This window comes from Helobdella robusta, assembly GCF_000326865.2.
Source record: "Helobdella robusta unplaced genomic scaffold HELROscaffold_31, whole genome shotgun sequence".
NCBI lineage: Eukaryota > Metazoa > Annelida > Clitellata > Rhynchobdellida > Glossiphoniidae > Helobdella > Helobdella robusta.
The window spans coordinates 1,795,419-1,823,073 of record NW_008704544.1 but is presented as its reverse complement, the minus strand read 5'-3'; the positions used below and the strand labels follow the sequence as shown (position 1 = coordinate 1,823,073).

Sequence of the window (27,655 nt, the reverse complement as noted above, 5' to 3'; positions counted from 1 at the left end):
TTTGAAGATATAATAATTATATTGAAAAAAATTATTTTTAATAATTACGACGACGAAAATGTTGAAACTTGAACGACAAGAAACATAATGAATAGCATAAACTCTCGATAGATTGTTTGTTCGTCTGCTCGTTTGTACATGTAAGGACTAAATGGGAATACATATAAAACAACGTACGATAACATTAAGAATAACAATAACAATAAAAACAACAACAAATAACAACAATAATAACAGCCAATAACAACAATAAACGCAATAGTCCATGCAAACACAAACGTAGATATATTACATTACACATACATGCAAACACACACATACTTATGCCATCACTAGAGAACTTTTCTACAAACACAAAATAAAACCATTAACTGAATGCTCGCCAAAAACTAAACCAAACGTGTAATTTGTGATATCAGAGAGACACATTTTACAGAAGATTTCATCGGCGAACAAGCCTGTAAGGAAATATAAGTCATTAATCATCAGTGTAGTTTTAGGCTCTCTCACGAGCAATGCCCAATTGATATTTAAAAACTATTTCCAACCAAATCCGAAAAAATTTCTCAAGTGATTCCGATTTACCCTTACCAAAAACAGGTCAGATAGTTGGTCCATTTTTGGCGTACTACAAACTCAATCTCAATGACTATGCCCATAACGAAGATATATCTTTAAACGAGAAAAAAAATCTCGAAAATTATTAAATGTCAGGTAAACTAATTGTAAAGAAAAAAAATTAATTAAAAATATCTTGAATGAAATAAAATTGCAAATGTAAGGAAACTAATTAGCAGTAAGATAGTTATACTATGAAGATGTAAGAAGGGAGAGAGAGAGGAGAGAGAGAAACGAAAGATGATGAAGAAGATGATGATGAAGAGGAGGAGGAAAAATGATAAAGAAATACACGTGATGCGTGATTTGGTAATCAATACCCAGATTAGCGATTTGAAGCAGCAAAAACATCCACCATTTTCCACTAGTTTCCAAATAATTCCCACGGGAATGATAATTTTCCAATGATTTTGAAGTAAATGTAAAGAAAGTTGATGATGCTTTTGAGATTATGAAACTACCGAATATGTTATTTAATGAGGAAGAATTCTACGTCTCGTCCAGTCTAGCCTGAGCCAGTAATATGAATGAAGACCGCTAAGTTGATTTATTTACAGTTCTAGAGAAACTATAGAAAAAAAGCAGCATAAATTAACATTTTGCGATCCTAACTAAACAAAATCAAACTTTTTAAATCAGATCTTTCTTTGAACATGCAAAAGGCTTTCCATTTAAAAAATACATACAACTCAAAATAGCACCTCCTCTCAACAACTCTTAACTAGACGCACGTGAAGTGACGAAAGCAGCTGCTATTATATCCTAGATAGATGCTTAAAAACTATCAACATGTAACTCATTCAACGTGTGTACGTAAAGGAACAAACCCAGTTTGAATTACTACATCTCCATAAAGTACATAGAATCATTACATCTCCATAAAGTAGTACACGCAGTCGTGCACACATGAACACACACATACACATACATGCGTGCGTGCATCTGCATATACACGCGTGCAATCAAGCGCACATACGCATATACTCACCCACTTAGATGATACACATTTAAATTAGATCTGACTGTTCTTAGAAAGTATATAGGTGGCACCCAACGACTCTGCAATTATAAAATGTTTCAAGACAGAGAGAAGGAACAAAGGAAGAAAAGAAGAATGAATGGAAGAAAGAAAGAATAAAGACGGATGGATAGTAAGACAAAGAAAAATGAAAAAATTTTTAGTTTGGCAATTTGAGCACACTCAAATAGACACACAAAACATAAACACACATGTACATTCATAGTGAATTAGTATAATATAACAAATAATATCTTTAATTGTAAAATAAGCTTGCATTATATATATATATATATATATATATATTTATATAAATTATATGCCTTTCTTTATGACTATTCTGTGCCTAATGCACGTATGTGATTATAAATATGAATAAACATAAACATGTATCGTGTATTTATGGGAACAAATGTATTACAAATATATAAGGTAAACTGAAATAATTATATACAAACAGATTATTCAACATATATGAAAACGCACACACGCACGCACACAGATACACCTACACACACGTGTAATACAATTAAAAAACTTGGATCAAGTTACATAAAGCTGAGCTGGGTATAACTGTTGTAATAAAAATCTCAACGGCTAATAGAAATCATTCCATTTCGATTTTCAACACCAAACTTAAGATTAAAAAAAATGGAACCACAATAACAACCAGATGAGAACAACAATAGAAATAAATACGTAACGTAATGCTCAACAAAAATATAACATGATAATAAATAAACTAACAACCATAATATATTCATATATATATATATATATATATATATATATATATATATATATATATATATATATATATATATACACACATAAAACTGTAACAAAACTTATCTATATATATATATATTCTAACAATAACAATCAATAACAAAACAATGAAATGATAACATTATATGTAAACAACGAAGAACAAGAAAATATATAAGCTTAATTATAGAGTTTATCTTGAGGAAACTGAAAGTTTGATTAATGATAGAAAACTAACAAAAAATAAAATAAAAAGTAAATAAAACTAATTAAAATAAAATCTTAAAATAAATAAATATAAATATAATTGGATATATCTATATCTTCAAATGTGCTGCTCTAACATGGCATTTTAATTAGGATAGAACTATACAATCATGATAAATGTATTGCAAATAGCATTTGTAGTCTTATAATAGAAAACAATTATATGGTATCTGTATTAATTATAATTATACAATAATTATATAAATATATATATCATAATTATATAAATATACACCATTATATGTCATAATTATATCATTACACATCGCAATTATATCTTAAGCCATATAAAATTATAGTCGTAATATAATGAGTTTGAAATTTTTTTTTGAAAAAAAAAATTGTCAATCTATTTTTTTATTTTATACACTTAAAATAGAAATTAAGTCAGGCAATTTTTAAAATGTTTATCAGTGAAATTTGTATATTTTTTTTTGCCTTACAATTTGTTCAGTACAATTATTTCATGTCTGAACATGCACAGTTTAAACGCACCGACACATGAAAAGAACTTTCCATTTTACATGAATAAATTCTTTCCAAATGAATAAATATCCAAAAAGAAATTTTTTTAGGCAAACTAAATCCATCCTAGAAAAAATAAATAAAAATAATTAAACTTAGCTGTTACACGAGCACACACACATAGCCATGGTGCCTCTGCATACTTAAGCTGAAATCATCAACAGAGAATATTGAATAATCAATTAATAAAACGATTTCAGATTTTTAAAAAACAAATAAAGATCAAATAAAAACAATTAATAAAAAAAAAACAATAACAAAAAAAGCCCAACAATGATAATAATAACCTTAAAAACACAATAAAATCATAAAATTCTATTAGAAAAAAAAGGACAACAAAAAAAACAATAAAACTAAATTAAACGAACAAAAATTTTTAGAAACAAAAAAGAAAGCTGAACAGAAAGGATTAAACTTTTGGTGGAGCTTCCAAAATACGCTTTGATGCAATTTTAATGACTATGTGGGCTACAACCATGATGAGGCCTCCGAAAATTTGGAAGGAACCAAACAGGAAGAATGGGATGTTGTAGTCTTTTGTTAAATCGTAGATAGATCCTTTGGGGAAAAATTAATAAAAAAGTTTCAAACAATAAAAAAAAACTTTTGAAAACTGAAAACATTGATGAAAAAGAACCCTTGGTCATAAATTTTTTACAAAAATGAAATCGCAACACAACATCCAATTATAAACAACTCATAAAGCAAAATTTACAACTTTCAAATATAAATTGCAGACAATGTGAGACAGTTTCAGTTATTATGAATTGACAATATTGACCTACATAACGTGATAAATAACAACCAAGATTTAGAGACAAATGAAATGAACCGGCAAGGGGTACACTGATGAGAGCCCCTAAGCCCATGAAGACCAGTATGAATGCCTGTGCCCTGTGTATGAGGGCCACCCCAACAATGTCTGTCATCACCGTCGTCTGAATTGTCATGGTCAGACCTGGGTTGAAAAATATTAGGGGTATATTATACTATATTATTATATTATATTATATATATATATATTATACTATAACATTGAATCATATTATATATATTAAATTACTATATATTTCTGTTGTATTGATATAATTGTTATCCTATCGTTGCTTCATTTCTCATTTTAAATTTATTTTAACATGGTGTTGGACAGTTTTTACCCTATTACTGTATGGTATCCATGATGATAAGATGTAGTGTTAAATTGCTAATGATGCACTGTTCAATTTATTAGTAACTTTGGTGGTGGTAGCAGTAGTAGTAGTAGTAATAGTAGTAGTAGTAGAAAATAAAAATTCCTACCAATAAAAGACAATCCAACTCAAATTAAATGGTAACCAGTGGATTGTACAATAGAACAATGACTCAAAGAGAACATATTAATTAATAAGAGCATCATATTTGTTGTGATATGATAAGTATAGAACTGTTGAGATTTTCTCTAGATATCAACTAGACTACAGTACAACTATTCTGCTTATGATGATGACACTTTAAATTACTAAGATTGACAAAGATCAGTCTGACAAAGCAAATACTAACTGAATGACATACAAATTATGATGACAATATCACTTTAGCTGATAAGTAGATGATACAATTAAATGTATTAGATAAAATTATGTTAATATTAATTAAAAAATATTACATTAATGACTACCATAAAATGTAACTAGATACAAATTATAATGTATAATTATACAACAATAGACATAATATGCAATTATATAACAAATATAATATGTCAATTACATGCTATTACATAAAAATAGCATGTAGTTGCATAATAATTATAAAGTCTTGACAAATCTCCTAGTGTAACCGATTTGTCATTAGTTTGATTAACAATGAAAGATGAAGAAGCAGAGACAGACTGAAGATGGAAATGACAAATCTAGAGTTTATGTTATCTTAGAGAAAATCTGTTATCAATTTGCTATAACTGTCATAGATTGTAATCAATAAAATGACAAATATCCTATATGGATGCATGATGCACTTACAATATTTACTTATCATAGGCAATTATTAATTTTAGAAATAAAAATTTGAAGTACTATTTCAGAACCCTAAACATTGCTACAATTGTTTATTCACTCTAACATGTGAATGACAAACTCATTGAACAATTCTAATTCTCTCTTTAATTTGAAGAACTTTAAAGAGCTCAGTATTATCCATCAGCTTATTCATTGATTGATTCATCTACTCATTCAGTCATTGATCTACTCATTAATTGATACACTCCATTCATTCCTTCGTTCCTTCATTCATTCATTTATCCAGCCAGACAGTCAGTCATCAAAATAATCCCATCATTCAATTAATCAATTATACATTCATTTGCCCATTCATTCATCTAATCATTCACTCATTCATTCATTCGTTCACTCACTCACTCACTCAATAATTTACTACATCAAAATTAGTTTGTGTGTCAGGCAGTTTCATTCATAGAATGCCAGCAGCTTCTTTTGTTGAAATATTTTTGTGCATACCTATTGAATTTTTGTAGCTTATTTATGACATAGAAAGTAAAAATTATATGTAAATTCTTAAAAAATATCCTATTGACGTACGGGCTAATGCATATATGGTTTCTTTGTTCTTTAAATTATTTATCGTGTTTTTTTCGAGTATAAATTAAATTTTAAAAATAAAATTTTTAATACAATTCCCTGAGAGTATGAAATAAATTAGAGTGTAATGGCTGGTTTGGTAGTGTATAAAACAGTCTATTTAACTTCATATTCCAAAGAGGTGTGCATGATGATTTCACTTTGGATGAACCCACCAATGAAATTTTCAATAAGTCAGAGATCATTCACCATTTAACTAAACAGCATACGTAACCATGTGGTAAACATCTGTGTGTATTGCTACGTTACATAGTGTACATGTATAAGTAATTGTATATGCTATATACATTGTGTTGTGTACAGTGTATATACATTGCAGTAGCACATCAAATCAATGCTTAAACAAGTTTAATTTTCTCTTGACAACTGTAGAAAACAAAACTAAATAGCTTCTAACAATTATAAAAGGTAGGTAAATCTATAAAGGAAATGGTGTTGAATTTGAAAATAATAAAAAAGAATCGTTTTTAGGAACAATTAATTTTACAAACAAAAACTTCTCAAAATGCATTAAAAACACATTAAAAAAAATTGAGCAAACCTGCAGCAAACCCACAGCAAGATGCAATGACGCAGATGCTAAGAAAGGTGGTGGCAGGTGAAGTGAAGACCAAACAGAGGCCACCGAGAAGTATCGACAGCCCGTACTGTAATATCCTGTCTGTACATTTACAATTACCGACCACAGCTCCAACAATTCGAGCCGTTAACGTTACAAAACCGACAACTGACTGGATGAGGTAAGTTGGTTGTTTGGCAATTCCGTAGGTCAGTGCACGACTAGGTGTGTGTTGGTAGAACATGCTGGTTCCCAGGTTGAAGAGTAATGTTGCTATGCAGGCAGCTGTGAATTGTTTGTTCTTGAATAATGAAAGATCAGAAAGATCTTTGCAGAGTTTTTTTGTCATCAGACTAAGCTGTTTATTTTGAGGTTGTTGTTGTTGTTGTTGTTTAGGTGTTGTTGAGTTATTTTTTTCCGTTGTTATTGTTAGCGATGTTGGTGCAGATGTTTTTAAGCTGACGGTTTTTATTTTGTTATTTGGTTCCTCTCCTATTGTGATAACTTTTGATTTGATAGCTCTGGGATACCTGTGAGTTCGATTTTGTTAATTTTAACTAAGGTCCAACAAAATATTTCAGTCCAGAAAACAGAAATTCAAAATTTACTTACAATAATAAACATAAAACTTAAAATCAGAAACCTATAAAATGATCCAAAGACACAGCAGTTAAGAGTGAGCCCTGACAAAATGGTCAGCGCCCCCCTCCAGCCATAGTAGCCAATGAGGAAGCCGGTAAGTGGACCAGATGTGATGGTTCCGAGCGAAATTCCAGCTGCCGCCAAGCCAGCTGCCAGTGATCTGTACTTCTTAAAATGTTTCTGCACTATCACAAAACTTGATATCGTCACCATGTTAAACCCAACTCCTGTTTGGCAGTGTTGTCGTTGTCGGCGGGTGAAATTTTTTTTTATTTGAAACTTTAATCATTGAATTCGTCAAACTGCAATACAATCAAATCAAATTAAGTTAATGAGCAATGGAACAAACTTAAAAAAAATGAAACATATAAAATAAACATATAATTTTCAAATTAGCTAAACTTCAATCTTCAATTTACTCAGGCAGTAAAAGAGAAAAACAAATATTTTTATACAAACTGATAAGCAACATCAATATCTTAATGATATGTCCTAACTTGTGAAGTACATTATAGTATGAATAGCAATAATAAAAACCAGTGGTTGTAGTTATAAACACATTTCAAAGAATAACCTCCAACAATTCCATAGCTAAAATACAATGTGACCACATTGTTGGCAAATGAACTGAGGAAAAAACCAAGACTCCACACGAATGCACCAGCAATAGCAACCACCCGACACCCAAAATACTGAATGCCAACTCCCAACATAATACCTTGGTTAGGGGGAAAATCAAATTATAAGAATAAATAAAAATGTGACAAAAAAAATTTGGACCCAGTAAAAAATAGGCTGCTATTATTAATATGTGTATAATATTGTGGATTTAATAAAATTTTCATAAATCATTTTGCCATAGAAAAATGGTTAATTTTATCACAATAAAGAGTTATTGTGGTATTATATATATATTAGTTAAGTAATTGTAACAAAACAATGCAATTACATTGTTTTATCTTAAATGCTTCATCAATCATCAAAAATTCAACAGAGGTGAGCACTTATTCAAAGTAATTTAACACTGAAATAAGCATTAAAATAATCAATGGTCATATAAAGAGCATAAATTTTATTTAAAATTTATGTAATAAATATAAAACTTTGAAAAAAATTATAGTACTATATTTTAACAATGAATTAATCAATATTTCCTTTTATTGTAATGATTCTAATCTAATGTCTCAACCAATACAAATGAAAACTGATTGAAGGTTAAGTAGACTATTGAATACTTTTTAAAAAGAATTCTTAGTTTAATTAATTTTAATAGCACAATAAAAAACTATTAATATTAAAATTATATTAATTGACAATTGCTGTTGATATATTTTTTGTTAAATAGCACTTTAGTAGCAAAACAAAACTAAATTAAAAATGTATTCTAACCACAAAGATTTCCTGTTGCCAAATACAAAGATCCAATCCAACCAATTGTGCCTTTTTTGGCCTCAAAATAGATAACCAGTTCAGGATAAAGTATTGAAAAGGCAATGAACACCAATCCAACGACATAGCAGCTAAGAAAGGAGGCAATGGCAACTAAAATTCCATAGCACCCATCCACTTCAACTTCAACTTCCTTAATACTAGCCAGTGGTGTGGCCTTGCTGCTTGAATTCTCAGTAACTGTGGTAATTTTTGTGGTCGGTGAGTTGTTGGCAATGGTACTAGCACTAGATAATTTGTTGTTGGAATCATCATGTCTTTCGTGGTGTGAATTCAGCAGTAGATGATCAGAGCTGGCCTCACCTGCACCCTCACGGTACTTAGGCGAAATGGATTTTAGTTGAATGTCTTGATTCTCCTCTTCCGACATTATTTTTTATTAATTTTTTTGCAATTTCACTCAGTGAGTAAAAGTAGCAAAAGTTAGTTGTTACTAAAATAAAACTAACAAATGAAATAAAAATAAAATATAAGTGTAGATTAGCAATAGAACTGAATTTAAATTTTAAAAAATCCAAGAAATTACAGACTTAAACATATAAAATAAACACTTCTGCTAGCGATGCATTCATTCAAACGTAGCCATGATGTTCGCAAACTAAAAAAACTACGAACGATTTAACATCGCTCAGAAAAAAGAACAATACTAATGCATTAGAATATATATAGGGTACAAAACCTTATGAATAATGCAACTTATATTAAATATATTAATGTACCATATACTGTATACATAATATGTGCCATATACGACATATAAAACCATTAAATTAAATATATAAATAATTATATATATACCATTAAATGTATTATATTCATAAATACACGTTAACAACCATGTTGTATAATGTATATATCATATTTCACTATGTGCTAAATATTAAAAATATTGTAAAAATGAATGCATATCTCTGTGCGGTTATAAAGATTTAAATGTAGATATCATTCATTCTATAGAAACATAAGATTATAAGAAATTTATATATATATGTGTGTGTGTGTGTGTGTGTGCGTGTGTGTGTGTGTGTGCGTGTGTGTGTGTGTGTAGATAGTATGTACCGTGCATGCAATTGTCAAAATTTTAGTCCTATATTAGTATATGGAATGTGTAATAAATTTATTTAAATTACTCACTCATTACTGAACTATGTAATGGCTCATATATCACCCTATCAAACATTGAACTTTATTGAGATGCGACAAATTTTAGATATCTACGCATAAATGATGAATTGTATGTGTCTGTATGCACATATATATTTGTATGTAGGTGTGTATGTACGGTACGTATATACGTGTGTACGTGTGTGTGAGTGTGTGTATGTGCATAAATTGAGGTAATTGACACCATAAAAATGTACACTAGTTCGTTTGCTGGGCTGACGGAAAAAATACCAAGCACCAAAACCGAAAATTTTTCTATGTGAAAAGCGAACATCCGCATCGTACACATACAAAATTCTAACTAGAGAAAGAAAAATCTAGAGAGAGAGAAAGAGAGAGAAAGAGAGAGAAAGAGAAAAGAAAAAGAGAGAGTGAGAGAGAGAAAAGAAAAAAACACAATGAAATCTATAATTAACTACTGTATTGTACATTTGACATTCAGCTAAACATCAATATATGTGCTATATGATCATATATATATATATATATATATATATATATATACACGAATAAAAAAATTATATATATATATATTTATATATATATATATATGCTTTATATACACTAGGTATACGGTATATCAAATGCATATATAGTGTATACATGCGGTATATATGCCGTATAGATTGGTATATATTCATTGCAACTAGTGCTTACTCATCGATACTGCTAGACGAAAGTGGACCTACTAACTCCAGCTTTCATTTGTTTGTATTGTTCGTACGGCAGTCGTTCACTCACGTACACATGGGCACACATTTATGTACATGTATATTTTATGATATACATGTATGTGTTTATGCGTTTATTAAAAATAAGCGACTGAGAGGAGGAAAATTAAAAGAAAAAGAGAAAGAAACAGATGGAGAGAGTGAGAGAGAGAGAGAAAGAAAGAAAGAAAGAGAGAGAGATAAAAGGAAGAGAAAGAGAGAAGAGAATAGAGTAACGCAATAAAACAAAAAAAACAGAGAAGATTGAAAAAACTGAAGAACATTAAAGATAAAGAAGGATAAATAAAATTAAAAATAAATGCAAGAAAAGTGTAAGAAAGATAAAGGGATAGAGAGAGGGAGGGGAGAAAGATAGAGAGAGGGAAAGAGAGAAAGATAGAAAGAGGGAGAGAGAAAGAAAGATAGAGAGAGGGAGAGAGAAAGATAGAGAGAGGGAGAGAGAGAGAAAGAGAGGATGAAGTTCAGAATATGATTTATTATTTGTATTCATTAAATAAAATAATCGGCGTTTGTATGAAATATTAAGAAGATCGTCTGCATGTCTTCAACCTTTAAAAAGAGAGAAAAAAGGAACGAAACAGAACTGCTGGATCGCATCATTTATTATAATTATTATTATTATGATTATTATTATGATTATTATTATTATTATTATTATTACTTATAATTTAGTATTATTACATATTTTTATTACTGTTGCCGGTGCTGCTGATACTTCTGCTACCACCGCTGCTGCTACAGCTACTACTACTACTTACTACAACTACTACAGCATTACCAGTAGTAACGGTGATAGTAATTACTGCCACTAATACCATCACTATTGCTCCTGCTGCTATTATTATTATTATTATTTATATTCTACCACTTAGATTACTTTCCTAGTATTTTTTATTATTTTTACAACGTAATTTTTAAATCTTTAAAAAAAATCCAATTAAATTTTTAGATTAAAAATACTGCAAAAAATTTTTTTTTATTTTTAAAAACACTGAACTAGAAAAAAGATCCATCTTTCCTACTCCATTCACTAAGAGCAAATTAATAACAGACATCTCGTAGAAAATGCGTTACCCTCCCTTCACCGTACTAGCAAGCAGCAACATCAACACTAATAACATCAATAACATTAAAAGCAACATTGATAACATTAACGACAACATCAACGGAACTGTGACGACATCACCAACAACATCAACAATGACCTGACCAACAACATCAATAATGACGTCATCAACAACATCAACAATGACGTCATCAACAACATCAGCAATTACGTCATCAAGAGTCAGAAAAAGTGCAGTCCAGCATTTCTATCGATAAACTGAATTAAACTTTAATAAAATAAACAGAATTAGCAAAAACTAAGTCTAGAAACAGTCTAGAAAATTGTTAGCTACGCACAAGGCAACACTCATTTTAAGTTACTCTGAAATTATTTCACATTATACGTAAAGTTCTCACACGTGCGAATGTTGTAAATCATTTGGTAAAAATACAAAAAAAAAAACTTGTGCTACATTCATACAGCGAAGGAATACTATTACATAACGTCTGCATGCATCTTGAATGAAGACGTTTCATAAAAAAACACACGCGCATGAAAAAAACATGAAAAAATTCGTTTAAAAACTACATGAGTCTTCCTTTCGCTCGCACTCCATAATGGTTATAATAACGCAATTTTCTAAGAAGTCTTAGTTTTCAAACCAAGGAACACATTATTTTTATATCTGAATATATTAGTCCTTGACACAGCGATAAAATATGTACGTGCAAACAAGCATATACACACATGCAAACAAACGCATACATCCATACAGACAAAAGCACATATATACACACATACAGACAAGCACACCCATTTGTATACACACACAAACAAACATATACACATATATAGAAACATACAAACATGTACAACCTCATGGTCTAAATACATTCAGTTTGAAGCAGGCATACCTTAGGAAGGTTACACATCGTGTGGAGGATAAAAAATATGCTTATAAAAAATCAATTATTGCAACATATACAGCTTATCAACATGGGAATATGCATGCACACATACACAGATACATACATACAAGCAAGCAAGCAAACTAACATACACACAAACAAACATACACACACATGCATACATATATTATATACTTACATTAAAAATAAATTTTATATCACGCACGTTGAAAACTAGTTCACTAGACCGGCCACCGACATACATACATACATACATTTTTTTTTACATTTGCATAATATCCTCAATTATCGATTTTTAACTTGGAAATTTTTCCAAATTTTGAATAATTTTCTAATAAATTTAATTACAATGTTAAACAAGAAAATTAAAAAAAAACAAGTTAAAATTGATTTAAAAAGAATTAATTAATACTGCTAGGATAAATTCCAGTGCATCGTCAACCATCAGAACAGTAAGAAAAAACTTTAAAGCACAGGTGTTCTTGAATTATAGATTAATAAAAATTTTTATGTTCCAATTTTTAAATTTAGATTTTATGTATATATGCAATTAATTTTTTTTCTTCAAACGTACGCAGACTATAAAAAAACCCATCTATATAAGATTTTTAAGAGTTCAAAAAATTAATTACTCGTTGCGTTTATTATCGTCACTAGCATCATCATTTCATCGTCGTTGTCGTTATCACCATCACAATCGTCATCGTCGTCATCATCTTTTTATAGGCCGTAAAATTTAAGCACCGATTTGTGAAGAAGTAATGAGAAAATTAAGTGAACAGGTAAGCAAGTCGTAAGCTACTGCCATGTATATATTATGAAAAAAGCCGACACAATTAACGCTATTACTATCGCTGCAATTAACTGTCAGCTATTAAAATTAAAAATTCAAACGTTTCAATGAAAATAAATAACACGATGGTACAAAGTCGAAAGTCAAAGAAAGGAATTTTTTTCTGTTTTTTTTGGGGGGGTTATAAATTTTGAACCGATATGCAAACACATCAGAAGATAATAACAACATTTAAATGCATCAAAATCTGAAAAACATTACCGTCAGGTGTTGTTGTTGTTGGTGTTGCGTGTATTTGTGTGTCCGTTTAGTGTGTGTAGTACTCTATTTTTTTTACAGGAAAGCACCATTTAATGTTGGAAATCAAATCGACCAAAAATTCGCCAGTCTAATTCAAACTACCAAGCTACACTATCGCAAATTCGAAATTTAAACATTTTCAAATTGTTGGCTCCCCTCCATCAGTGGTTGTCTAGATCCCTACCCTACACAATATCGGTGCAATGAACGAACGTATAGTTACAGAGATGTTTTCAAAAGTAACGTGCAATGTTAATTACATTACAGGTCCATTTAAGCTAGCTAAATTCATTGAGTTTTCGTTTTAGTATTATCGTATATAAAAATAAGAACGTAGGTTGAGATACCGAACAAAAAAAACATAGCAAATAATAATTAAAAAAATGAAAAACAATAAAAAAAGATTCACTGTTTCAAAGTCGAATGTACAAGCTACAGTTGAAGATCTGCTTGTTTTTGTTGATTAGTATTGGGCCTGCTATCTAATACACCATCATCAGATCGTCCTCATCCATCGTCATGTCTTCTTTATCATCAGCGTCATCTTCATCATCACCATAATACTCAATTGTGGTTACATTATTTTTTAAAATTCCATTTATAATTTTTTCACCATCATCATTATCGTCATCAACATCATCTTCATCGTACTTAATTACAACATTCGCTAAGAAATTAGTATGGTGGTGTTAGCTTTCAGTTTAAAGTCTAAACCATGCTTCTACTGATTAAATACTTAGAAGGAACACATTTTACGGTAGTATACTATTACCACTATTTATTACTAACTAAACTTTTAAAACTCTGACGATCTTTTCATGTTATAAGATCATAGCAGTATTATAGAATTGCAAAATAGACTGAACCACATGTAATGTATAGTATTTATTTATTTATTTATCATTTCATTGTATTTTTTTTTAAATTTTAATCAAGTACAGCATTTGATTGAGATAAAATACACAAATCAGAATTGAATAAATTCACATTTCAAGATGAAAAATGACGTACGATAAAAAGTAACAGGTCATCAGCACCGAAATATAGGAAATACATATACAATATTTACACGGACATAAAATGATTTTTTTAATAGAAACTCCATGATTAACACGCAAATTCATGAAGTTTTATTGAAGCTTTTTGATAACTATAAACAATAATCAATGGCTTAAACTTAAATTTTACATGCAAATAACAAATGCGTAATAAAATTGTAATATAGAATTGTCTGTAATAAAATGCATGCGTATATATGATCATGACCTTTGTGTACATATATTTACACAAATCACTCAGTTATAATTGATGGAAATACTTTCGCTGGAATATTCAAAAAAATTAAAATTCAACGAAACTAACCAAAATAAATTAATGATTTTTTTTTATTACAAACTAATGCTATTCACAGAACTAAGAAAAAAGATCATTAATGTATGAAATATCTAGAAAATGGTCAACATCGAGAATATAGAAATGTATAAATTAATTAAAAATAACACGGCAATTAAATAATATAAAGATAAATAATTAAAAAATTCATAAAAAAACGAAAGCGTTAATGAGAATTTATGTGACAACAAATGAACCTAACAAAACATAAAAAAAAACTTTCTCCCTCTCAAGCTTATGACATCTTCATCTCACTTTTAAATTCATTTTTCCTCCTATCGTCATTATCAATGGAAACGACGTTCAGACATGCTGCATACATCTGGACTAAATTTATGAAACTCTTCACGACGGCAACTGGAGCTGTCAGTATGCACAAGAACTTAAAGATGCCAAATGACAGAGGCCCAAGAGGAACTGAAAATAAAAAATTTGAAAAAAAAAAAAAATTATCTGAAATGTGAATTTTTCGTGAGTATTATCATAAATAAATCAATTCCATCGAATATATTCAACGTAATAAATAAATAAATTAATTAACTAATTAATTAAAGTGAAATCAAATAAATAAATAACAGAGGAACAAGAATATAACTAACTGATAGGCCCGTATGTAAAATTTAGTAGATAGAGCATGGCATAAAATGCTTCATTGCCAGTACACATAAGAAACAATACTGTCTGCAAAGTAGAAATGTATGCATACATAAACATATTTAACATAATTTAACATAATTTATGTATTTTATGCACAAACACATTTACCTACACATCTTCGTCATCATCATTTCTAATTATAATTATCTATCATCACTACCATTTATCATAACCATGGTTCTAGATCTCACCCTGTTTGTGTAGTAATATCTCAAGATTGAATTGCCAGATAGGTCAATTTTCTTATGGCTGTCTGACCCTTTCATCAGAGCACTAGAGATGAATTTGATGGAAAGATAAATTTATTTAAGAGTTAAATAAGTTTTTGAAAAAAAAAAGTTTAAATTCAAATTGAACTGAATAAATTATAAATGGGGAATTAATTGAAAAGATTCAATAATACCATTCCAAATTGACAACACTGACTAGACTACTATACAAAAAATGATCAAACTGTTAATTATACTGATAAAACAAAATTTCTCTGCCTAGTTAAGTTACCTCTGACAATGAATCCAATGACTTGCTATATCTACAACCATCACTAATTGAAAGACAAACATCCACTTAGGGTAAAATGTCCCCAGGACAACAAGCAAGCACATTGTTGCACACCTATCAGTCAACATATCCAGGAATGCTCCAAATTTTGTGCCTAATATGAGGTTAATAAAATTGAAATTAGGAAGCTCATTTTATTAGGGTGGTAGGAAAAATTTTTTAAATTTTCTCTTAATGTATTCAAATCCGGTCACTACAACAGCCGAGCCAGACATCTTAACCATTATACTATCTTGTCTAGGTTATGTATATCCATCTACAATATACATACACACACACATATATTTATATAAGATAACAACAACACAACACACGTTTATATAAGATATGATTATTAAAATACAACACAATACAATACATACTTTGATTAAGTAATCTGGCAGCATGACCATCCAGAGAGTCCAACAGTCCACTTATAATGTAGCACCAAGCAGCAACTATGTGGTTTGTTGGCATGACATACATGGAAATTAGCAGTAGCAATATTCTTAAATAGCCTGGTAAAAATGTTAATCATTGGTATTATATTAGTTTAGTCATTAATTAGTATTATATTAAATTTTAATATCAATAGTGAAATAAAATGACTTAATAATTGAAACAATTTATTTTTATTACTGAGTAAAACTTAAACTAAAAGGAATAAAATATTAATATTGTTTATTTTTTAAAAATTAAAGTCACTGATCTCTGATTAAAAAGTCACTGATCTCGTCTCATTGTTATTAATTAAATTAACTAATTGGTCATAAATTATAAAAATAATGAAATGACCAAAAATGTGACCATGGTGATCATTTTCTATGATGAGGTGATGAAATGATCAAATAAACTGACAGCATCCCACATCATAGACATAGAGTAATAACCAATTATATTTGGAACAAACAAAAAAACGTTTTCCTCGGCCATTCCGAAATTTAAAAAAATTACAAATCCGAAGACGCTTATTGAATTAAACCGCAAAATTACGGTGAGTCAGAAATTAAATTAAGAAATAATTTATATAGCATCGAAGATTAGATAGATGTTGAACACTCGACAATGCTATAAATTACCAATGGTTGATTACAAAACCAATGAACACACAGAACTCTATTCGGCGAATTTACATTTAACACTCTGACGGAAGAAACAAACAAATGATTTGAACTTTTAACTAACGCAAAAAAAACAACAAAGAGAAGAAAAAATTAAATGAAAAATTGTCATCCATCTAGAAGTTATTTCTAATGAGAGTTAGTTATAAAAGTTCACAAAATGCCAAGCTGCTTTTCCATAAGGATATGAGGATGCCCAGCTCTCTCACTGTGGAAAGGATCTGTGAGTATTGAAATCAATCATATTTAAGAGGTATAAATAAGTAAGATGAGTCCAAAAAATAAAGCCTTGTCAACTTTTAGAGTGTATTTATACTGACCACCAAGAACATCTTGAAAGTCCATGATGTCTGATCTACCAGTCAGCGTGTCCAACATGATGTTTGATGATGGCAAGCAGTTCAGTCTTCCAACCTTGATCACAATTAATTTAATTAAAACAACAAAATATTAAAAAATTAGTAATTTACATTTTTAAAATATTTAAAATATAACTTAATAGAAAACAAAAATTTAAGGTAGTGCTAAAGTTAAAGGCATAGCAAGGAAATTAGGTAGCAGTTAAATTAAACTATTAAATTATTATTATTCTATATTAAAAAGAGAAAAATTTTTGTTTATAAGAGCATTCCAAAAAATTTTTAGAGGGGCTACAACCAAGCCAATGTTATAGTTACCCTGCTAGCGATTTTTCTCTCCACTTGCAATCTTAATGGTGCATGGAGCCCATGATGAGCCCGTAGCATTGCAAAATCCTGGAGTTCCAAATTGGCTCTATACTGAACAAATGAAAAATTGTACATATAAATTAATTATAATTTTAATCTCTATAGTCTATAACATTTAAAAGTTATAATCCCAATCTGTAATAGTAAATGATAAAATATAATAAAATAAATTTACATGTCTCTCAGAGTATTCCAAAGGATGGCCACTAGCTAATTCATCTTTCTTCTGAGTAGCTCTAAATTCAAAAATAATTAATTATGAAGGAGGATTATGAAAATTAGAAATTTGTACAAGTAACTTCAACCAACACAAAGACTAACTAACAGGTGTGAGAAATTTAATTTAAATTTTAAATAACAATGAAATAAACACTTAATGCTTGAATCTATAATAAAAAAGATATAAAATACTGAATATTGATTGATATAAAATAAATTCATGTACACACCCATGAAGCATAAAATTTTTTGAAATTTTTACAACTTCTTCATCAGGATTGCTTAGAACGGTTCCATTCGGTTTCGGTCTTAAAAAATGAGATGAATTCTGTTGAAATAAAAATTTTTATTTAAAATAAAAAACGTGCGTTACTAAAATTAAATAATTTATTAAATATTAATTACCATTTTTATTCTTGAAACAAAACGATGACAAACTAAGTAACGATAATAGGAACACAAAAATTTTCTATACAAAGAAACTATATTTGGATATTAGTCCTGTGGTAGCATTGAAAGTATTATGCTGGAGAACAAGTATGTAGAATATTGAAGTTTTTCAACAAATGTAATGTTATCTAACTTAAAACGTCTTTAAGAGCTTTAAATTTTTCAATTTTGAGACTCATTTAACCCAAATCACTAATGACACCATTACATAACATGGGTTGATAGTGACCCATAGTGTCATCACTTAGAAAGCTTAGGTCATCCATTTCGTTATCACTTGTAACATATTTAACTAGACATGCCTATAAAACTTACGTCAACTTATTTCGAAACACAACTGGCTATAAAAACGACGTGCAAATTTTTTTGCGAGTGAATTATAACTTGTATGTATGTATGCATTTATGTATGTATTTGTATGTTTGTGTGTTGAACCGTTGTTTGTATGTTTGTGTATGTCATAAATATAACCTACATACATGCGTATGTACAAATGCTAATGTAACCTATGTTTGGGAGAATTTGCGTTAAAAAATGGATGATCGGACAGCGTAGTAGGTTCGGTGAAAGGTGCGTCCTACCTGCCTATCTGCGTTCTAAACTCCTACCTTGTGAACAGGGTATGTTTGATTGGAAGGGGCCTAAAATCTGTAACGCGCTAACATATACACGACTCATATACACTCTAAGATATCATAAGTTAGATAATTTAATAAGTAGGTAGATAGGATTAGTTATATAACTAAGCAATTTGAGGTGCATACAACGCTAAGCATTCTGATGAGGATCTTTTATTATTATCCCTTTCATGAAGGACTGCCTTAACGTGACGAGGGGGCTTCTCACTAAATGCCGTTCAAATAGGGTGCTTCTTCTTCGCTTGCATGTTTTCTTAAAAATGAATTTCTCTATCTTTTTCTTGGTTGCATTCTTGGCGGCTATTTTGTGACATTATTTGTTTGTTTGTTGATTTATTCATTTATTTGTTTGAATATTTATTTAAATTTGCACAAAATATTTGGGAAAAAATGTTTGATAAGTATCGAATATGCTGATTACCTTACAAAAGAACAGTTAAAAATTGTTCTCAAGTCTCGAATATAGGTATATATCTACCAAAATGAATATGACTAAACTCTAGTTATGTTTTACTACACTAATAAATAAACTCTAATGCGAAATTGTATATCTAAAATAAAATGTACATCTACATATACGAAGAAAATGCACATCAAATAATAATATATACAAGTGAAATGAATTTTTCAAAATGTTCAACAAGTACAAATCACAATTCTGTAAATGTCTTTCAATAGAATTTCTTGCTAGTTGTGGGTAGAGGTGGATGTTTTCTCAACTCGCACTTTGGTCTCATGGGAGGACTCCACTGGCCGTCCACACAGGTTGCCGCTTTGTTCCCCACCTGGCCGTAGCCCTTATCACACTGGTATTCAATTTGCTGGTTGTGTTTCACTTTTGTGGCGTAAGGTGGGTAGTCGTACTTTCCTATGTCTCCGACCAACAACAACTGCCCGTTGCTTACGTTGCCAGGGAATTTGCAAAAGACTGTGAATTTTTTAGGAATGTGTTATAAAGTTTTGTATATTTGGAAGTTAAATCATTGTTATTCAATGTTTCGTTATGTTAATTAATGTCAATCAATGTTAATCAAGGTTAATCAATGTCATTCAATGTTTCGTAACGTTAATCAATGTTAATCAATGTTAATCAATGTTATTCAATGCTTCGTAGCGTTAATCTTGCACAATACGCTGATTTGTTGATAATGGATTATGTATTATTTTCTCACGTTGTCATACCTTCATCGCACTTTGGCATTCTACCCACCCATTTGCCGTAGTGACACGTGAGGAATGGTTCGCCGATGATTTTGAATCCGAGGTTGCATATGCACTGGGCCTTGCTACCGTGCTCAAATGAGTGGTAACGCACTAAACCATTTTTCAACTCCGGAGGTCTTCCGTTGCACGGCGCTTAGTTTATTTTGTTACAATTTTTTTTTGTTAATTATTTTTATTGCTATTATTAATAATGTATATGTATAAATAAATTAAATAAATATCTCGCTAACAACACACACACAAACACGCACACACACTCACACACACACGTGTGCATACCAGGCTTGCAAAAAGTTTTCCGACTCCAAGTCCCATTTTTGCAGGTTGGTGGATCGGATGGGAACTCGTTGAGGAATCCTGACTGACACGTGAAGTTGAATGATTGTCCGTGCTTCATGTAATGCAGATGCTTCGTGGCGTTGTCCAGCGTTCCGTTCTCAATTTGTGGGATGAAACATTTCACTGTCGAGTGTGAAATGACGAAAATGAACTAGTAACTTACTGAAAAAATTTGAAATATACATTTGATCAATTTGAGATGAGTTTCTAATGATGAGAACCAGCAGCGCTCCAGTTTGAAAAAAATAATTTTTTAACTAACCGATTAACCAGGAAATATTTAAACAAGAATTGTTATTAACATGAAAGTTCTTCACGAATAATTTTAAAATCTTATTTTAAAATTAATTAACATAGTGCGAGATAATTGACAATTAATCAATTAACTTGAAATTAATTAACTGACATCAGACCGAATGCGACCTACCCCAGCAATTGGGAGCCGGGTGCGACCAACTTCCATTGCCCAGACATGTGGCGACGTTTGAGGCTCCATCGAAGTTCGTGTGGTTGTAACAGCTTCGATAAATTAAGGTGTGTTATTGTTTCAAAACTTAACAGCTTCTTAAATTGTTGGAAAAAGAGAAAGAGTGAGCGATGAAAGAGCGGGAAGAGAGAGAGAGAGAAAGAGAGAGAGAGAGAGAGAGAGAGAGAGAGAGAAAGAAACAGAGAAAGAAAAAAATGGAATAAACGAGAAAACGAGAGAGAGAGAGAGAGAGAGAGAGAGAGAGAGAGAGAGAGAGAGAGAGAGATAATGAGCAAGAGAGACGAAAATGCGTGAAAAAAACAGTAATAACATTGGTAACATAACAAATGGTGTAGGTAGGACTAACAAAAAAGTAACATTAGCTCCGTAACTGGTGTCGGGACGGGAGATGTAGTAGCCGTTGTATATTGGGCCCGGACTGCCACAATTTACAACTGTTTTGTTGTTACATTCAATTCATGTGTTTCGTTATTTTTAATAAATAAAAATTTTGATTTGACTGTGGTGTTGAGACTAGAATTCAAAAAAAAAACAGGAAACGTAAATTAATTTAGAATAATTGAAATTAATCTAAAACAATTGAGTGAAACGGAAAGAATTTTGAAGCACTAACGCACACACTCTGGGGTTTCGTCGCTCCAGTACCCACTTGACTGACACTTTCTTACGGATGGACCCCTTATAACAAACCCCTTCAAACAATTGTATCTATAAAAAAAACATTTTAAAATTTTATTTACATTAAGGAGACGGAGGAGACTTTTAAAACATTTTGATAAAGTTAAATTTTTAGGAAATATTGAGTTGTAGATGTACCTTATAGTTGCTCCGTACGTGAAATCCATGCCTGTTATCAAGCCATTCGTTGGCGGGCTAAGTTCTCTGCATGTTTTTGCTGCAATAGTAAGAAAATTAATTTTTTTTTCAATTTTTAATTTTAAATATCTTACGATTTAATGAGATTTAATCAAAACCATCTTTTTTCTATAACTTTATCATTCATAATCACATTATTCAGCGTTTGTAATTGAAGGTAATAACGTTTTGCATTACATCATCACCAGCCCTTAAATTAACATCATAAAATTGTAAGGTAAGAATTTTCTCTCAAAATTTAAATAAAATTTTGTTTCATAAAACTTTTCGTTTTTTCCTTTCCTAACGTGTTTGTCACCTACAAAAAAAATTCTTAAAAATAAAATTAATCTTGTTTCGTTTCGTTGAAAATATATAACGAAACTAGACGAAATCGTTTCGTTTCGTTAAAATATATAACGAAACGAGACAGTCTCACCACATACGTTTGCAGATCGGAGGTACATTGGACCATCTGCCGTCTGCCTGGCAGAGAATCTGGTAGCGGCCGATCCTGGTGTAGCCCTCCAGGCAGGTGTACGAAACTTTGTGCGGGTAAGTGAAGATATTTCCGTCTCGTATCGAATTCGCAGGGTCGCCTGGATGACCGCACTGCTTGGCTGGTGGTGATGATGAAGATGACGATGATGATTGTGGCGGTGCTGATTATAATAATAATGATGATGATTGCAATTTTAATAATAATAATTTAAATTTTGAAATTATGCCTAACTACCAACAACTAGTACTGGCATCTTCGACTCACGTTGGCATGTCATGGAAAGGCCCACCCACCGCCCCTGCCCTACGCAGAGGGCCCTGTACCCCCCTTCTGACTTGAAACCATTGAGGCAGCTGTAGGTCAACTGGGTACCGAGAGGGAATGATTTTAGGGCGGGGCTTGCGTCGTGAGTGGCGTGTTTTATGGCCGGTGGTTTCGAACACGTTCCTTCTGTGTGGGTATTTCGTGCGTATTTAATTAAAAATGCACCATAAACAACAATTTTAAACAACGCTGACGCGCACTATGACGTCATGAATGAATGTTTACCTTCATATGCAGCCATATTTTGAACGTTTGATACGAGGGGCCTACAAATTGGCGCCCTACCGCTCCAGTACCCATCTCCCTGGCAGACCCGTTCCTTCTGGCCCACTAGTTCAAACCCTATATTTATATATATGTATATATTATATATACACACATACATACATTTTATAAATGTAAATGTATACGTGTATTATGTATGCATCGCTAAAGACGAAGTTGTAGTGAGGTGGTTCAAATGCAAAGATGCCTCGTCTTCAGTTGTATGAAACTTTATTTCCGTCATTTCAAATGTTTGCATGCAAACTATCACTCGTTAAATGTTAGTAAAAATAATAATAATTATTATTATAAATAATAATAATAATAATAAATAATTTGCGGTCTGACCTGGATAGCAGATGTATTTGACGATGGCGGCGAACCGGCTGAATGGAACAATCTGGAACTTTCCATTCAGTAGCAGCTTTACAGTCTCGCATCTCTGAGCTAGTCGTGATGATACAGAATATACATGTACTAACATACATACATACATGCTTACATACGTACATTACATACATACGTACGTACATACATACATACACACACACATACATGCACAATTACACACATACAAAAATCTTAAAAAATTCTACCACGAAAGCTTCAAACGGAAAAAAAACTTGAAACGAACACATCTTGATACAACTCCAGCCACAAGCGCCGTCGCAAACGCAGCGTCTTGTACGTCCCCTGCAGTCCTTGTCGGCGGAGCATCGCTTCAAACACTTTCGATTCATTGTTAACTCTTTAATGCGTTGGCATCCCTTGTTGAAACTAAACATGCCGCGTTTGTTCTCTGCGAATGAGAAAACTGCTGCTGCGATTGCTGCTGCTGATGACGATTTTGTTGGTGGTGTGGCTGATGTCGTCGCTTCTCTCTTTGTTTCTGTCGTTTTTGGTGATGAATTGAAATCTAAAACGTTAAATTTAATAGTGTAATGACGTTTTAGGAAAGGCGAAAAATATTTATTCGACGATAAGCAACTATAAATCGTACAATCAGGATAAATTGTACATTCAGGATAAACTGAAAAGCAAATATTTTTGAGGAAAAACGAACAAACGCAGCCATCTTATCTCTGGATGACATCACACAAGCGCACACATCACGTGATCTTTGAACTTTCGGTTAACAATTTTGGCGCGAGGATGTATAGCGTGAGTGAATCTAGAAGATAAGAGCAAGTCGACCAAACGTGGAGATTCTTCTGTTTGTTCGTTCGTTTGTTTGTTCATTCGCTTGTTTGTACTTTGGTTTGTTTGTTCATTTGTTAGTTCGTTTGTTCGTTTGTTTGTTTTTTCGCTTTTTATACAATTTTTTTAATAATGATAATTTTTACGTTCAATTAATTTATTCTTTGTTAGCACCTGTTTTTATTCATCTATTTGTTGTTGTTGTTGTTATTGTTGTACGTGTTTGAATCAGTGAAAAAATTATTGTTTTATTCATTTTTGTGGAAGGAAAATTTTGATGAAGACTCCATGAAATGAATGAATGGAAATTGATATGACAGGAGGACGTTTCTTATCTCAATTTGCTCGGAGGATGTTAAAAACTTGAGGATAAAAGAGGCGCGTGCAAAAACAAACACATGCAAAACACATACAAAAACATACAAGCATACAGACGCATACCAAAACATACAAACACACACCAGAAAAACATACAAACATATACGATAACTTACATACATATATCAATACTATTCAAACATACATTTAAACACAAACTTTCAGATATACGAACAAACACCCCCCCCCTCCACACACACAAAACCAAACACTTACTGAATCACAATTAATAATTAGAAACATGAAAACAAATACACAGGCGTACAAACCATTATACAAAGGAGATATACAAGTGTACGTACACAAAGGTATGTACACGTTTTTTTATTTGATTATGTTTGGAGGAACGAGAGATTTGCGGAACGTGATTCGACTTTTATTTGTTTCATTATTGCTCCACTAAACATGGCTTGGCATGTCCATCAATTTTTTAATAATATTTTTATAAATTATTTTATCTCTATGGATGAATTTTTCTCAATGTTAATGTTATTATTAGAGTTAATGTTATTGTTAGCGTTAATGTTATTGTTAGCGTCAATGTTGATGTTTGAGTTAATGTTTTTTTTTGTGATAGATTTTATAAATTTACGATTTTCAATAAGCCGTCAATTAAATAATTAAATTAGAGACGATGTTTACAAAATCAATAAATAAAAATTAATGAGATTGGAGAAGAGAAATACGTACGTGTGGAGTCATATTGCGTCAGCAGGAGAGCCACAATAAAAGCGAGAGACGATGGCTGTATAATCCTGTTACCCATACTTAAGAAAGCGGCTCCTTGGAAAGTTTTACAGTTTATAATTTACAGTCTTTACAATTTCACAGACTTCTATTTTTTAAATTTTTCATCCTCTATGTTAAAATTTATTGACCGAAATGATGAGAAATATTTTAGTATTCCATGATAAGAAGTTTGTCTTTCTAGTGCGGTTGAAGTAGTTAGTAGCTAAAGAAGTCGTTAATGAGATGTTATAATTGCTGCTGTTGCTGTAGTTGATGTCATTGATGTTGTAGCTGTTGAATTGTTACTGTAGTTGTGGTAGTTAGTGTAGTTGTTGTCGTTACTGCCGCTTCCGTTGATGACAACTTTAAAATGTAGTCTTGCTGTTGTTATCCTACGACTTTGCTTTACTTATGTTAATGTAATTTTCTGTTGTTTTTCAGAAAAATCAGAAAAATTTATGTAGCAGCAACACATTCAACAGCCAAAAACTTGTAACGTCAATTACATTAACATAAAGAGTGACATCAATACCTACTGACTGTAACATCACTTACGCAACGGCGAAACCATCTTCACTGACATTTATAACAATAATAAAATCATTAAAATCAACAAATCATTAATGTAATAAACAACCAAAATGACGCAGACAACAACAACATTAATGTAGATAACAAATAAACCAACATCCATTCATCTAGAACTTACCAAACCATCCTCAACTTAGATGCACTGTTTAGAATTCCTGGCTCTTCCTATATAGCTTATGTACATTGTACGTACATGCATGCACAAGATTCTCGCTTTCCATACAAATACACATAAAACCATTATATATTTGTTCTCTTTAATGAGATATATTGCTAATTTGTGTTTTATACTATCCAATACCCGTACATACACACATGTATATTTTTTATATACCATATTTTGTGTGTTATTGATTTGGATGTTGTTAGCATTATTAGATTCTGGGACATTTAATTTCAACAGACAACTTCATTTTGAAGTTATCACTTTAATGTATCAGCATTTAAATGTGAGAGTATACGCAAGTTATTTTATAACTTTGGGTATAGATGTATCTGCGTGTATGCACGTGCGTGTGTGTATGTGTGTGTGTGTATGAGTGAGTGAGTGTGCGTGTGTTTGTGTGTTTACAGACATATTAAGTTTCTTATTTTGTTGATTAGATGTAAATATAAACTTCATCAGAAAAGCGAGTAACACATCTCTGTTATGTCAACATCATCTTCATTTTTATATCTTTCTCTCTTTCGCGCTCTTCTTTTCTTTCATTTTCTCTCTCTCTCTCTCTCTCTTTCTCTTTCTCTCTCTTTTTTTTCTCTCTCTCTTTTGACTCTTTATTTTGTCTATCTCTATCACGCACGCCACACACACGCACACACACAAAAACACGTACACACAATTCTTTGGTTGTACAATTTTATTAAATTATATTAAATTAAGTATTGTACATTTTAAAATACTGATTCAATTATAGATATATATATATATATATATATATATATATATATATATATATATATATATATATGAAGACGAATTTCCTACTATCTAATGTCAACACAAAAATGCACGTTAAAACTGCAGGTTATAGTTAATAATAATAATAATGAATAATAATAATAATAATAAGGAATAATAATAATAATTAATAATAATCATCATCATCAATATCGCAGTCGTCGTCTTTGTCATCATCGTCTTCATCTCTATAACAATAAATGATACCATTATAAGTAATAATAAGAATAGTAACCACCATCATCATCGTCGTCGTCATCATCATCACGATAAGAATGATGATGATAATAATAATAATAATTAATATTATTATTTCTATAAGACCATCTGAAATGATTAGAAAAATAGTCATAGCTAATATCATTATTAAGAAAATCTTTTTCAAAATAAAAATAACAATAATAATAATAAAATAATAATAATAATGATAATAAAGACAGAAAAACGTCATCTAGCAGGTCATAAACGAGGTGATAATTAATTATTATTATTCTCTAAACTAGAAAAAAGTATTTTGTTCGTCATAAAAAACCCAAAAATATACGAATTACGTTTAAATAATAATAAAAATCGTAATAATAATAATAATAATGATAATTATTGTTAATGTTGTTA

General features: G+C 30.8%; 3 protein-coding genes across 3 annotated transcripts; all 3 read right to left on the bottom strand.

Moving 5' to 3' along the window:
* Positions 1–3,605: 3,605 nt before the first annotated feature.
* HELRODRAFT_174965 (hypothetical protein) lies at positions 3,606–8,852 on the bottom strand (the record flags this gene model as incomplete). Its single annotated transcript, XM_009022395.1, has 6 exons — positions 3,606–3,754; positions 4,029–4,154; positions 6,374–6,921; positions 7,035–7,260; positions 7,608–7,751; positions 8,423–8,852. The coding sequence occupies 6 exons, from the start codon at positions 8,850–8,852 to the stop codon at positions 3,606–3,608; spliced, it is 1,623 nt and encodes a 540-aa protein (XP_009020643.1).
* A 6,222-nt stretch (positions 8,853–15,074) lies between these two features.
* Positions 15,075–16,969, bottom strand: HELRODRAFT_81815 (hypothetical protein; the record flags this gene model as incomplete). The annotated part of the gene is made up of 6 exons (XM_009022394.1): positions 15,075–15,256; positions 15,439–15,520; positions 15,688–15,769; positions 15,998–16,151; positions 16,420–16,554; positions 16,927–16,969. The coding sequence occupies 6 exons, from the start codon at positions 16,967–16,969 to the stop codon at positions 15,075–15,077; spliced, it is 678 nt and encodes a 225-aa protein (XP_009020642.1).
* Positions 16,970–19,863: 2,894 nt separating this feature from the next.
* HELRODRAFT_174963 (hypothetical protein) lies at positions 19,864–23,904 on the bottom strand (the record flags this gene model as incomplete). Its single annotated transcript, XM_009022393.1, has 12 exons — positions 19,864–20,120; positions 20,375–20,548; positions 20,696–20,878; positions 21,183–21,274; positions 21,589–21,676; positions 21,856–21,950; positions 22,059–22,137; positions 22,544–22,717; positions 22,864–23,049; positions 23,149–23,265; positions 23,536–23,634; positions 23,811–23,904. 12 exons carry the CDS (start codon positions 23,902–23,904, stop codon positions 19,864–19,866), a joined length of 1,638 nt encoding a protein of 545 aa, XP_009020641.1.
* Positions 23,905–27,655: the final 3,751 nt, after the last annotated feature.